At 33.6% G+C, this 12,703-nt stretch overlaps 2 protein-coding genes across 4 annotated transcripts; one reads left to right on the top strand and one right to left on the bottom strand.

The window, feature by feature from the left end:
* The first annotated feature begins 200 nt into the window (after window positions 1–200).
* On the top strand, window positions 201–4,877 carry LOC107419275 (eukaryotic translation initiation factor 3 subunit C). Of its 2 annotated transcripts, none has more exons than XM_016028018.4 (4): window positions 201–355; window positions 965–1,008; window positions 1,114–2,913; window positions 3,750–4,877. In XM_016028018.4, exons 1-4 carry the CDS (start codon window positions 220–222, stop codon window positions 4,692–4,694), a joined length of 2,925 nt encoding a protein of 974 aa, XP_015883504.2. In that variant the 5' UTR covers window positions 201–219; the 3' UTR covers window positions 4,695–4,877. The 2 variants fall into 2 exon arrangements, with proteins under 2 accessions (XP_015883504.2, XP_048328859.1); XM_048472902.2 differs by having other exon boundaries at window positions 270–411.
* A 926-nt stretch (window positions 4,878–5,803) lies between these two features.
* LOC107419293 (uncharacterized) lies at window positions 5,804–9,240 on the bottom strand. 2 transcript variants are annotated; one of them, XM_048472904.2, is made up of 4 exons: window positions 9,103–9,240; window positions 8,865–8,951; window positions 7,261–8,210; window positions 5,804–6,296 (listed from the first exon to the last, which is right to left on the bottom strand). In XM_048472904.2, the coding sequence occupies exons 3-4, from the start codon at window positions 8,182–8,184 to the stop codon at window positions 6,117–6,119; spliced, it is 1,104 nt and encodes a 367-aa protein (XP_048328861.1). In that variant the 5' UTR covers window positions 8,185–8,210; window positions 8,865–8,951; window positions 9,103–9,240; the 3' UTR covers window positions 5,804–6,116. The 2 variants fall into 2 exon arrangements, with proteins under 2 accessions (XP_048328861.1, XP_048328860.1); XM_048472903.2 differs by having other exon boundaries at window positions 7,261–8,196; window positions 9,103–9,239.
* Window positions 9,241–12,703: the final 3,463 nt, after the last annotated feature.

A 12,703-nucleotide genomic window follows, 5' to 3' on the forward strand; every position in this document is an offset into this window, starting at 1 on the left:
TATTTTCTTCTCAGATCGAAATTATACCAAGGATATACCATTATCATTATTATTATTATTTTTAATTTTAAAAGATGGGTCCAATTAATTAAACACATAAATGAGAGACGAGAAAAAAAAGAGGAATCCAACAATTATGACAAAGAGACCTACATACAGATGAGGAAAAAAACTGATCCATAATGAGGCCCATTTCAAGGATCCAATCCAGTTAATTCAATGCTGTTAAACCCGGGCTCCATTTGGGCCCAAATTGAATCTTTAGTAGAAACCCTGCATTTTCAGAGTCGGTGTTATTTTGTTTCAGCCTCCCTACTCTTTTTCTGTTATCACTTTCATCTGAGCCGCGACGAAGGTAACGCAGTCCTTCTCTTTAGGGTTTCTCTGCCGCTGTTTGGTTGCCGAGAAACTGTAAGAACTATACTACCTTTTTTTTTCTTGATTTTTTTATTTTCTTTTTCATTTCTTTATTCCGTAAACAACAAAAATCTAAATATTTGTGTGGATCTATGGTTGCTTTTTATGTTTTAGGGTTTTAGGTGGTACCGTTTGGTTTTGTGGAATCTTTATAATCCATGCATATATCTTTTCTAGTAAAATTATTTGGTGTTAAATAAATTATGTTTTCTTCATTGGAAACATTTGTTACGTAGCTTTGATTTCCTCGCTAAAGTCTTATTGAATTTAAATAAGTTACGAGTTATATGATGTTCAAGAAAGTTAAGGTACTTTATTTTTTATTTTTTCCATGTATATATATATATATAAATTCCTGAGCTGCTTTCTTTTTTCTTTTGTTCTTTTGGGTAATTTCCAATCGATTTCCGTATCAAAACGGATCTTATGAATGGTGTTATTGTTCTTGGGTGCCCCATTTTTATGTTTGAGGAATAAGTGATTGTTATGTATTTACTTTTAGTATGTCATGCTAACAAATAATGATGGTACCTTTTGATTTTTGCAGTCTTTGTTTACGCAAGAATGGCGGCATCAAGATTCTGGACCACTGTATGTGCTATTTACTCGAAGTAAATTTTAATCCTAAATTTTGGATCCTACATTTTAAGATTTTTTTTTTTTTTTTTTTTTTTTTTGGCCTTCCTGTTATTTCAGCCTGGCAGTGACTCTGAGGAAGAAGATTCTGATTATGATGAGGAGATTGAGAATGGGGGTGAGAATGCTGATGAACCAACCCCAAACAGATACCTACGCGGGAATAATGCAAGTGACAGTGATGATTCTGATGGCCAGAAGCGTGTTGTTAGATCGGCAAAAGACAAGCGCTTCGAGGAGATGTCTGCTACGGTTGACCAAATGAAAAATGCGATGAAAATTAATGACTGGGTTAGCTTACAGGAGAGCTTTGACAAAATAAATAAGCAACTTGAGAAAGTGATGCGTGTAACCGAGTCCGAAAAGGTCCCTTCACTTTACATTAAAGCACTCGTGATGCTGGAAGACTTTCTGAATCAGGCTATGGGAAATAAGGATGCTAGGAAAAAGATGAGTAGTAGCAATGCAAAGGCCTTGAACTCAATGAAGCAGAAGTTGAAGAAGAACAACAAGCAATATGAGGACCTGATTAATAAATATAGGGAGCATCCTGAGAGTGAGGAGGAAAAGGACGAGGACGAGGAGGATGAAGAGGAAGAAGAAACAGACTCTGAGATTGAGGAGGATCCTTCCAAGATTGTAATGTCTGGAACTGAAGACGAGGAGGATGAGGAAGAAGATGATAGGGATAACCTAACTGAAGCGGGGTGGGAGAGGAAGATGAGTAAGAGAGATAAGCTCATGGACAAGCAATTTATGAAGGATCCAAGTGAAATCACTTGGGATACGGTGAACAAGAAATTCAAAGAGGTTGTGGCTGCTCGGGGCAGGAAGGGAACTGGAAGGTTTGAGCAGGTAGAGCAGCTTACCTTTTTAACAAAGGTTGCTAAGACCCCTGCACAGAAGCTTGAGATTCTTTTCAGCGTGGTTTCTGCTCAGTTTGATGTCAATCCAGGTCTCAGTGGGCACATGCCTATCAATGTGTGGAAGAAATGTGTGCAAAATATGTTTGTTATACTTGATATTCTTGTGCAGTATTCCAACATTGTGGTTGATGACATGGTTGAAATTGATGAGAATGAATCCCAAAAAGGAGCGGACTACAATGGGACTATTCGGGTTTGGGGAAATCTGGTGGCCTTCTTGGAAAGGATAGATGCTGAGTTCTTCAAGAGTTTGCAGTGCATCGATCCACATACTCGTGAATATGTGGAAAGACTTCGGGATGAGCCAATGTTTTTGGTTCTCGCTCAAAATGTCCAGGATTATTTAGAGCGCAAGGGAGATTTTAAAGCTGCTTCAAAGGTTGCTTTGAGGCGAGTTGAACTCATCTATTATAAACCACAAGAGGTTTATGATGCCATGAGAAAATTGGCAGAGCAGTCTGAAGATGGTCATACTGGTGGAGAATCGGGTGAGGAGCCTAGGATTGAAGAAAGCAGGGGTCCGCCTGCATTTATTGTTGTTCAAGAGATTGTTCCTCGGAAACCAACTTTTCCAGAGAATAGCAGGACCTTGATGGATATTCTTGTCTCTCTCATATATAAGTATGGTGATGAAAGAACAAAAGCCCGTGCAATGCTCTGTGATATTTATCACCATGCTCTCTTGGATGAGTTTTCAACTTCTCGTGATTTGTTGCTAATGAGTCACCTGCAAGATAGCATTCAGCACATGGATATTTCAACTCAGATACTTTTTAACAGGGCTATGGCACAGCTTGGTTTATGTGCATTTCGTAATGGACTGGTCACTGAAGGACATAGCTGCCTTTCTGAATTATATACCGGTGGAAGGGTAAAAGAGTTGCTTGCACAAGGTGTGGTGCAAAATCGATTTCATGAGAAGACTCCAGAACAGGTACCTATTTTTTGTATTTGACATCCTGTTATTTTGATGTAGTGCTCATCCTTTTATAGTTGCTAACTTCCTATTATAGATAGTTGTGGAGTTTTATTTTGGCATCCTTGCATGCACAAGGCTGTAGGTGTCAAATATGTATGTTTCAAAGCATTTGATCTGTCCATTCCCAAAATTTATTTCATGCATATGGATAGTTCATTAGTAATACCTTTATCATTGGCATAATCCATCAGCTTCTGTTTAGCATCATGAAGGTTAGTTTTAACACTATATTCATCATTCTTTCAGTTGGCTTAATTTTTATGAGAATTGTTAATCATTAATCAAAAACTTATATATCCAGTGTTTTAATTTTAACAAACTTTGAAAAATGTTTAAAGAGATTTTACATATGCATATTTTTCATCTTGGCTTTTGGTGCTTTTAACTTTGGGATGAGATGTGCAAATAGTTAACATGGCTCATCCAAGATGAGTTTAATGTTGGGATAGTTATATGCATTATTTGAATTCTGGAAATAAATGCTGGAATGCAATTCAGCACCCTTTTATAAATATGAGCTATTAGCTTTGTTGATTCTTATGAACGCATTCTATTAGTTTTAGGAGAGAGAATTGTGAAATAAACACGTATCAAGAAAATAGCTTGTACAAGTCATTGAAAGTTGAAAGAAATAGAGCATGGTTATGCTAAACGGAGTGTACCAAATAAGTCAGGTTATTTTTCTTGCAATCTAATGGGATGCATAAGTCTCTTCTGCTGGACTTGCAATGTAAATATGTGATATTTCCCTCTGCCTTACTGTTGCCTTTTTTCCTTTCCGCCTCTTTCAGGAAAGGTTGGAAAGGAGACGACAAATGCCATATCATATGCATATCAATCTTGAGCTTTTGGAGGCGGTCCATTTGATATGTGCTATGCTGCTTGAAGTGCCTAACATTGCAGCCAATGTCTATGATGCAAAGCGCAAGGTCATAAGTAAGGCTTACCGGAAGGTGCTTGAAGCAAGTGAGAAGCAAACATTCACAGGTCCACCTGAAAATGTAAAGGACCATGTAATGGCTGCCACCAGGGCCCTCATGAAAGGAGACTTCCAGAAGGCCTTTGATGTTATTACGTCCCTTGATGTTTGGAAGCTCCTTAGAAACCGTGAGAATGTACTTGATATGCTCAAGGTTAAAATAAAGGAAGAGGCACTGAGGACCTATCTGTTTACGTATTACTCGTCCTATGATTCTCTGAGTTTGGACCAACTGACCAAATTGTTTGACCTCTCAGAAGCGCAGATTCACAGCATTGTTAGCAAGATGATGATCAATGAGGAACTCCATGCAAATTGGGACCAGCCAACTGGCTGCATTGTTTTCCATGATGTTGGACCCACTAGGCTGCAAGCTTTAGCATTCCAGTTGACAGAGAAGTTGTCAATCCTTGCTGAAAGTAATGAGAGGGCAATAGAGGCCAGGATTGGTGGTGGTGGTGGATTGGATCTGCCACTAAGGCGTAGAGATAATCAGGATTATGCTGCTGGAACATCTGCTGGTGGTAGATGGCAAGACAACTTGTCCTTTGGTCAAGGAAGGCAAGGTGGCAGCACTGGGCGTACAGGATATAGCAGTGGAGGAAGAGCATTTGCTTTTAACCAGGCTGCAGGTGGTGGGTATTCAAGGGACCGAACTGGGTACCGCGGAACTGGACACAGCTCACGGGCTGTTAGAGGTTCTCAGATGGATTCTTCAACCCGCATGGTGAGTCTGAACAGGGGGCTTCGTGCTTAAAGAAATATTGTAGTTTTTGACTCTTGGAGAGTACACAAAATTTTTAACATTCAGCGTTTTGTTTTAAAGCCTTTATATGTGATTTTAGATGATTGTTCGACTGTTAGCTATGTTATTTTCGTTATTTTGTAATGGCCGGAGTTTTATTTTAGAGCCTCACTTCAAGTTTTGAATGTTTGAACACCGAGATGTCATTTTATATGCTTTTTTATTTTTTTAATTATTTAAATAAATTGGTTTTTAGATGGGCATAATCATAACTGATTATGGCTCTGTTTGGCATAGATTTGAGAAAGTCATGCTTTGGAGATTTTAAATTTGAAAGCTGTTTCTGTCTTTCAAGAATCCATGTCTTCCAAGAATCTATGCCAAACAGCGTTTACAAATGAATCTTCTGATGGTAATTTTTTATGAGCTGCTAATCTATCATCATTTTTAATCAGTGGTGGGGGATGGACTATTTTCGATGGATAAGGATCCTCAAATGTAAGCCGTTAACAATTCTATTTTAAATTGTTATATTTTATTTTTAATTCTAAATCATTCCAGGAAATTAACCCTAACTAATTTAACAATGATGAAATATCAAAAATATAATCAGTGGATTTTATCGTTGACATGTTACTCATTTCGCCAAATGAAGAGGTTCTTGTCCATTCTCTATGGGGTTTGGTAACAGTAGTGGTGGATTCTCTTTTTTATGATTAAGCTTATTCCAAGTACCATAAGCGTTTAAAATTTAAGATTTTCAAGCTCGTTAGCAGATCACTTTTAGAAGTTGATGGTTGTTTAGGTTTTACGAGCCGTGTGTTTGAAAATTTCTCATCCCTTGTTTTTCAATTGAAATGGTTGTAAGTGGTAGTAATACTGAAATTGAGATCCAAAGTGGACATATGGAATGGAAGAGCACCTGATTGTATTCTAGTTTACCACGACCACCACAATTTCATGTAGCCGAGTCCCCCCCATGGTTTTTCATTTTCTTCATTTTCATACTTTTTCAACCCTTCAGCTCTCTGAATTTGTACCCAAAAGAAAATCAGTTTTGTGAACGATTTAAATAATCCAGGTAATTCTGTAAAAGGAGAAAAAAAAAAAAACAAAAAACAAAAAACAAAAAATCCCTCTGTAAGACCAATTGTCATTACAAAATATCCAAATTGAACAAGCCCTATATACTTTCTCAGGTAAAAGGACAAAAATAAAAACAAGAGGCTATATAAAGCTATTCTAAAAAGTAAAAAAATTATTAAAAAAAGTAAAAAAACAATGGTGGATGAGGAAGAAACATAACAACCAAAGGGCTCAAGAGAGTACGGGGATATCCAAGGGAAAAATTGCAATGGCCACTTTGATAAGATTGAACTATTTTTCATTTCATGTACAAGGTTTGCTAGCATAGTATAATTGACCACTCTGAATTCAGCTTTCAGCCTCCTCTAAAGTACTTATAGGACTCGAAGAAGTTTCCACTTTTGCTTCTTCATTATCCAAGTGCTTGCTCTTAACTTCGAACGGCCCCAGCTTTGTTTCAAGATCCTTGATTTTTGAGGTTAAGGATCTTACATTTCGAGCTTCTGCTAATTCGTTATACAATGATGCCTGTCATGCAATATAAAAAGGTTCCAACAAGAATTAGAAGCAAACAGAAAGTGTAATGATCTTTAGAAATTGAATGCAAATAACAAATATAACATGTAATAATAGCAACTAATCCAAAATATGGTTTTGTGACACACTTATTCTTGCACAATATTCAGAGGAAGTGAAACTTTTGGCAACATTCCACCACAGTAAGACCAACCCTCATCCCAAATCAGAAGAAAGGAATGGTCAAACATCAAACTAGCAATTTAACGAACCTAAAATGTGCTCTCATTTGCTGTAATGTGCTAATGATGTTTAGCAGTCCCTTTTAGGCAGAGTGCAGGAAACTAAATTCTTCCTACCAAAGCATTCTTACATCCAAATTTTCATTATTAGCTGTCTGAAGTGAATACACTTTGCACTTGAAAACAAATTTTCCAAAAAAACCTCTATCATTATTTCTCATTTTCACACGCTCTACATTTTAAAGTGATCTTGAGTTTTTAATGCAGAATTAAACTTCTATACTATGGTCCTTGCTGGTGAAATATGACACGACTGAGAATAGAATCAGATAAAGATGTTGGTAGGAAATATTTTTTTAATAAGTGAATGCTTTCCACATTTGCATTATCACTGTATCAGGAGTTGTATGCTAGGAAAAATCTTGTCCACTTCTGTTCAGATTTTCATGGTCAAAAGAAAATACTTCAAATTTGGAAAAGAAATTTCACACAAGGAAACTAAAAATTGAACGTCAATGGTGGCTAACCATTGAAGAAGCATACCACCCTGTTGTTTTACTAACAAACTAAATAAAAGCATAGGGGGCAGTAAAAATACAAAGCCACATCTCAAATTCTAGAAAGACAAGATTACAAAATATGCAATTGATAAGCATTCTACAATGGTAGATTACTTTTCTTAACCACTATCACCAGGAAAATGAAAAACACCAAAAGAAACCCCTGAGACTAACCTTTTCTAGTTGCTCGACTCGTGGTTTAAGATCCTCAACTGAAGCTTCCTTGTAAATAGTTTGAAGAATATAGAGCATGTGGGAATGAAGATAATCTGAACGATGTTGCTCAAGCTTACAGTAAGATATAGGTGACTGACAACCCACTGCATAGAAAGTGCAGTTCACAAGCCTCATTGGACAAACAGTAATGCAATGCCTGTCCATCTCGCGTCTCATGAGTTCTTCCGAGCAATTTTGTTCACATGGAATAATTTTAAAGGGACATGAAGAATCATGCTTTTCCAAATGCCTCGCAGAAAATATGGCATTACACCCCTCACTTTCGCAAGACATGGACCTAAAGCTGCAGTTCTGAGCATGTTTGGCAAGCTCTTCTGCAGAGTCAAACTTCATGTCACAGTGATATTCAGTCTTGAAGTCAACATTCTTAAGCAAAGTTTGTGCAATCACTTCCCTTTTATCAATCAACCAAAACCCATTAATTTCCATCTCTTGAACAAAATCATCTATCTTATCTTCTCTCTTCTCACTTAGGAGCCATCCTGAGACCCTACTAAATAAGTTTCTCTTCGAACTTGCAAACTCATCAACAAAATCAGAAATGATATCGTAGGGATGGTCAGATGCTTCTGCTTCTGGACCACCTTCTAGGATAACAGATTCTGCAACAAAACTTTCACTTCTCTGAGTAATATACTCCACCATTTCTTTTCTCATATCAACAGCCACTGAAGCAGGGCTCTTGAAGATATCACCGGTTGTGTTGTCAACACAAGCTGTAGCTAGCCCCGGGAGGAAAGCTTGAGCTATCTTGTGAACTATTTCCAAATCGTAAAGATCACAATGGAATGAGGGACCTCCCTCTTTACCATCTTCTATCTTCTCTGTTACATGTTCCGTGCTAGTTTCAGGAAGGTCCATGCTAGAAGTTACCTATGAAAAAAAGGCTATAAAACCACTTATGCAAGAGCCCTATTTGTAAATATTTAACAGAATAACATAAAGAATTTGAAAATCCAAACACACATAAAATATAAATAAATATATAATAAATAAATAAAGAACAAAAATTTGAAACTTCTAACGTCGTCAATAGATATTTGCCATGAAATGCTTGTTTAGCCTGCATATTTTCATTTTTCACAATGTCTAAGTGAATAAATAGTATATTGTAAAATCTTTGGCTGAAAGTTCCTATCATGGCCAATGTGGAGCTGCATTTGCTGAAACATTTTTTTTTTTTTAAATTACTTTTATTTTTTATATGTCAATGATAAATCCTGAACTCTAAAACTGTCTAAAATCTAACATCCCATTTACAGAAAAATCCATCAATTTCATTGTTCGGATTCCCAGGTAATCAGATCTAACACCTAAAAGCAGCTAGAAGAAAATCTAAAAAGGGTTTCAATGGGAAAGTGAAAAAAAAGAAAAGAAAAAAGAAAAAAGAAAAGCATATGGATAGGTAAAATGTTCACAAAAATTGAATTCAAACAGAGCTCCAAATCCATCTATACAATCACATAAGGAAATAAAAGAATTCATTGAGCGAGAGCAATCCAATTGGTCATTAAAGATTTCAAACAATTTCTTTAAAATACCTGCAGATTATCACGAATGCCTTAAGAGTGATCTGCTTTAGGAAACTTCCAAGATCAACTTCTCAGATCCATATTTCTGCACCAGAACTTGGAGAGGGGGGGGGGGGGGGGGGGGGGGGGGGGGCGGGGGGGAAAGAAGATGATCAACTATAAGTTAAAATGGAATTTATAACAAAACCCATATGAAAAGTAATCCTAAATGGAAATAAAAATGAAAAATTTAAGAGAAATAATTTACATTGTGAAAAAAATTTGGGCCAAATTCTCTCGTCGCTCTCAACCAGCAAAAGCCCTCCCTGCTTTAACCAGCTCCGCTAAAAATTAGCCGTTTTGGTGCTTTGTTTTTAAGCCAACTGTTTCTAACTGTATTTGTCTCGTTGACTAATCGTGAGATATTTTCAACTGGGTCCCACACTTTACATGGTTATACGATCTGAACCGAGGTTCTTGACTGTCAGGTGACGTGGACGGTGTTGATGCAATTGTGATACATGTGAAACAAGATTATTCAGTACATTATGTATATATACCTTTTTCTTATAAGGTGTGAGTTTTATCATGTCGAATTTGCATTTTATGTGAAAAGGAAAATATATACACATAATATAATTATTTAGCAAAAATATATATATATATATATTGAATACTTTTTCCAGAGAAAGTGCCCCCTCAATTTTTTTTTTTTTAATTTCTATGTATCATATTTATTTTTAGAAAAATTTAGACAACAAATAGTGCCCCCTCTGAAAATATAAAATAAATGAATTTGTCCCTCTTAATTTTTCTCATTCCAAAATTATGTATAAGATTTTTTTTATTATTATTTATACAATATTTTCCTTTAAAATGTATAATTTATTCCGTTAAATAGCTAGTTTTATGTGGAAAATATATAAAATTATTTTCTGAAATTTCTCAAACTAAATTTTCTTCTTTGATCCAAAAAATAACTAAGATTACGTTTGGTATACAGAATTTTTTTAAAAAATATGAATAGTTATTTATAGGAATAGAAAATAAAAAAATAATTGATAATTTCTAGTTATATATTTGGTAAAAATATTGAATTAAAATTAAAGTTTAGGCTTGCTTTTTAAATATTTTTTTTCCAAAAAATTTAAATTTGGTAAAAATTAAATTTTATATTTATTTATATATTTTTAATATGTGATAATCAATTTAAATTTAAATGTGATGAGAATATTTTATAGTTTATCAAAATTAAAACATAGGAACAAAGATTGTAAAATTTTAATAAGGAATTGCTATTCCTTTAAATAGAGAGATATTTATTTCTATGAAATAGTTATTGTCAAATTTAAAAACTTATCAAATATAATAAAAACAAAATCTATGAAATATAAATTCTATTCCTATATTAATTCCATAAAACAAATATGCTCTAAATTTTTCTTCCTTTTCCGGTTATAATTATAATCTAAAGTTTCTCAATCTAAATTTTTCTTCCCAATCTAGTTATAATTATGTGTCTCCATTTGGTAAGAACTCTATTTTCGTATAATATTTTATTATCCAATTATTTATTTTAATTCTTCCTTTTGTAGGTTTTTTTTTTGCTTTAAAATTCTTCCGTTTGTAGTTTGGCTTCAAAATTGTACCAAACAAATCATAATTTAAAGTTTTAAATTTAAAAAAATCATTTTTGATGAAATTTTTAACATATTATTATTAATTTATCTTTTGAAATAAATTTTTTTTACGTTATTTATTTAATATGATAAAATTTACGTTATACCATCCTAATTTAAAATATATATAAGATATTAGCTATATATATATATATATGAAGAGTAAAACTCAATGGTGTGCCTCCTGAGCAAAAGTTGTAGATCTGTCCCCTAAGATTATAACTACTGGAAGGTGGAAACTCTATATCTATAACTATAATAAAAGAGAAAGAGTTTAAACAGTAATTTGCGATGCTACTTGGATTGCTTGCTTATGCCGTTTTGATTTGTTGCCTATGTCGTTTTATTATCTATTTTTGTTGAATCCTTGCTGAAGCTTTGCATTTTTTCTCTCTCTTTCTCTGACTGTATTCAAAAGCTATGCCCTTTGATTCAGGCCACAAGAGCACATATTTCAAGCTGTTTGATTAATCAGGTTTTATCTCCAAGTTGAATTTTACAAATTTCTATTAGACCCTTTTTTTTTTTTTTTTTTTTTTAAGAAAGATCAATTTGAAATTCAACACAAATTCATTTATATGTTTAATAATGCACCTACATCATTATTATACAACATAGATAATAGAATGATGCCTAATAAAAAATAGTTGAAAACCCTCTAATGTTATCAACCAAAACCCACAAATTTTTTGTTTAATCATTTTTGAAACTCTCAGCTGCAAGCAACCAATTAAGGAGTCTCCAAAAGACAATTCTACTGGAAATATGACTTTTTATCCTAAATTATTTGTTTTTCATCATTTCATTATTTATTTTTTTATTTTTTTATCTTGAGTATGTTGGTTGGGCCAAACATTTACAGGCCGGATCATGGACAACGTTGTACGGAAAGAAACATATAATGGGCTATTGGTGTTCTGAAATGGGTTTGGGTTCTTGATGATATTGAAGTAAGTTAAAATATTGGGCCTTGTTTTGCTTCAATTACTTACAAGCTCGGCTCAAGTAAGTTCAAAGGTATAACCATGATTATTAGTACTTAAAAGAATTACGGACAAAAATTTCATAATAATGGAATAACAAGAAGGGTTATTGACAATGTTAATCCCTGAATTACACTCACATAGTCTCATTTTCACTTTAGTCCTTCCACTTTCGTTTTTAAAACTTTTTTTTTTTGGGCCTAATTTTAGCAATTTTGAGGTATATACAAATTACAACATTAATCAACCTAATAAGATCCCTGTATATTGCATCAAGTGCATTGCACAGTTCAAATTTTATAAAAATTAGAAGGATTTAAGTGTAACTAAAATTAAAGTTTAAGGATCAAAATGCTAAAAAAAAAAAAAAAGGTTCAAAGACCAAAATATTAAAAAAAAAAAAATCAAAGATTAAAGTATAATAAGTATGAGTATAATTCAAAGACTAACGATACTAATAACCATAACAATAAATGAAAAATGAAAGATTATTTAAATTTCTAATATAATAAAAATAAAATTTTTTTTACTAGAGAATTAGTAAATGAATCTATTACCTCACAAACATTAATCATTTAAATATAAACGAGAAAAGAAGGAAAATTTTAATTTAAGAAATATTTTTTTTGGGGATCTTTCGCACTATTGCTCTCTCTGAACTTTTCCAATTTTATTGGCACGTATAATGGGAAATCGGGAAAAGTTTTTTTGATATTGGAAATTGGGAAAATTGAGAGGACACTAGTTCCCAAAAAAAAAAAAAAAAAAAAACTATTCATTAATTATCATAACCTTTCACTGCAGCCAAAAGATAGAAGATACAAATACAATTACCATAATATATAAGTATGTGTAATTGGGAAGATGAATGTTTCCCTGTGTGAGTCATTCCAGTAGTTTCTCACATAAAAAGGAAAGCATATGAATACAAGATTGAGAATTAGGGCTAATCACGTTTGTCTGTCAGACATTATACTTTCAACTTGCAATTGATGCCAAACTTGCTGCAATTTGTAATAGATAATCCTATATATATATATATATATATATTATGCTACTTTGTTAACTACTTAATTAATTTGTATTTTTTTATCTTTTTGCTCTGACTTTACACACATATTGTATTATTAACGTCATGGTAGACCTTAAAACATTAATATTTTATATGAAACACACCAACTTACTGAATTGTCAAAAATCATAAAAA

The sequence above is a fragment of the Ziziphus jujuba genome, chromosome 2 (assembly GCF_031755915.1).
Source record: "Ziziphus jujuba cultivar Dongzao chromosome 2, ASM3175591v1".
Taxonomy (NCBI): Eukaryota; Viridiplantae; Streptophyta; class Magnoliopsida; order Rosales; family Rhamnaceae; genus Ziziphus; species Ziziphus jujuba.

Excerpts from the sequence above, each read along its gene's own strand:
- LOC107419293 (XM_048472904.2), bottom strand. The coding sequence starts at position 8,184 with ATGGACCTTCCTGAAACTAGCACGGAACATGTAACAGAGAAGATAGAA. Across the intron at positions 6,297-7,260 it reads GAGTCGAGCAACTAGAAAAG|GCATCATTGTATAACGAATT; the intron begins GTTAGTCTCAGG and ends ATTGCATGACAG.
- LOC107419275 (XM_016028018.4), top strand. The coding sequence starts at position 220 with ATGCTGTTAAACCCGGGCTCCATTTGGGCCCAAATTGAATCTTTAGTA. Across the intron at positions 356-964 it reads TCATCTGAGCCGCGACGAAG|TCTTTGTTTACGCAAGAATG; the intron begins GTAACGCAGTCC and ends TGATTTTTGCAG. Across the intron at positions 2,914-3,749 it reads ATGAGAAGACTCCAGAACAG|GAAAGGTTGGAAAGGAGACG; the intron begins GTACCTATTTTT and ends CGCCTCTTTCAG.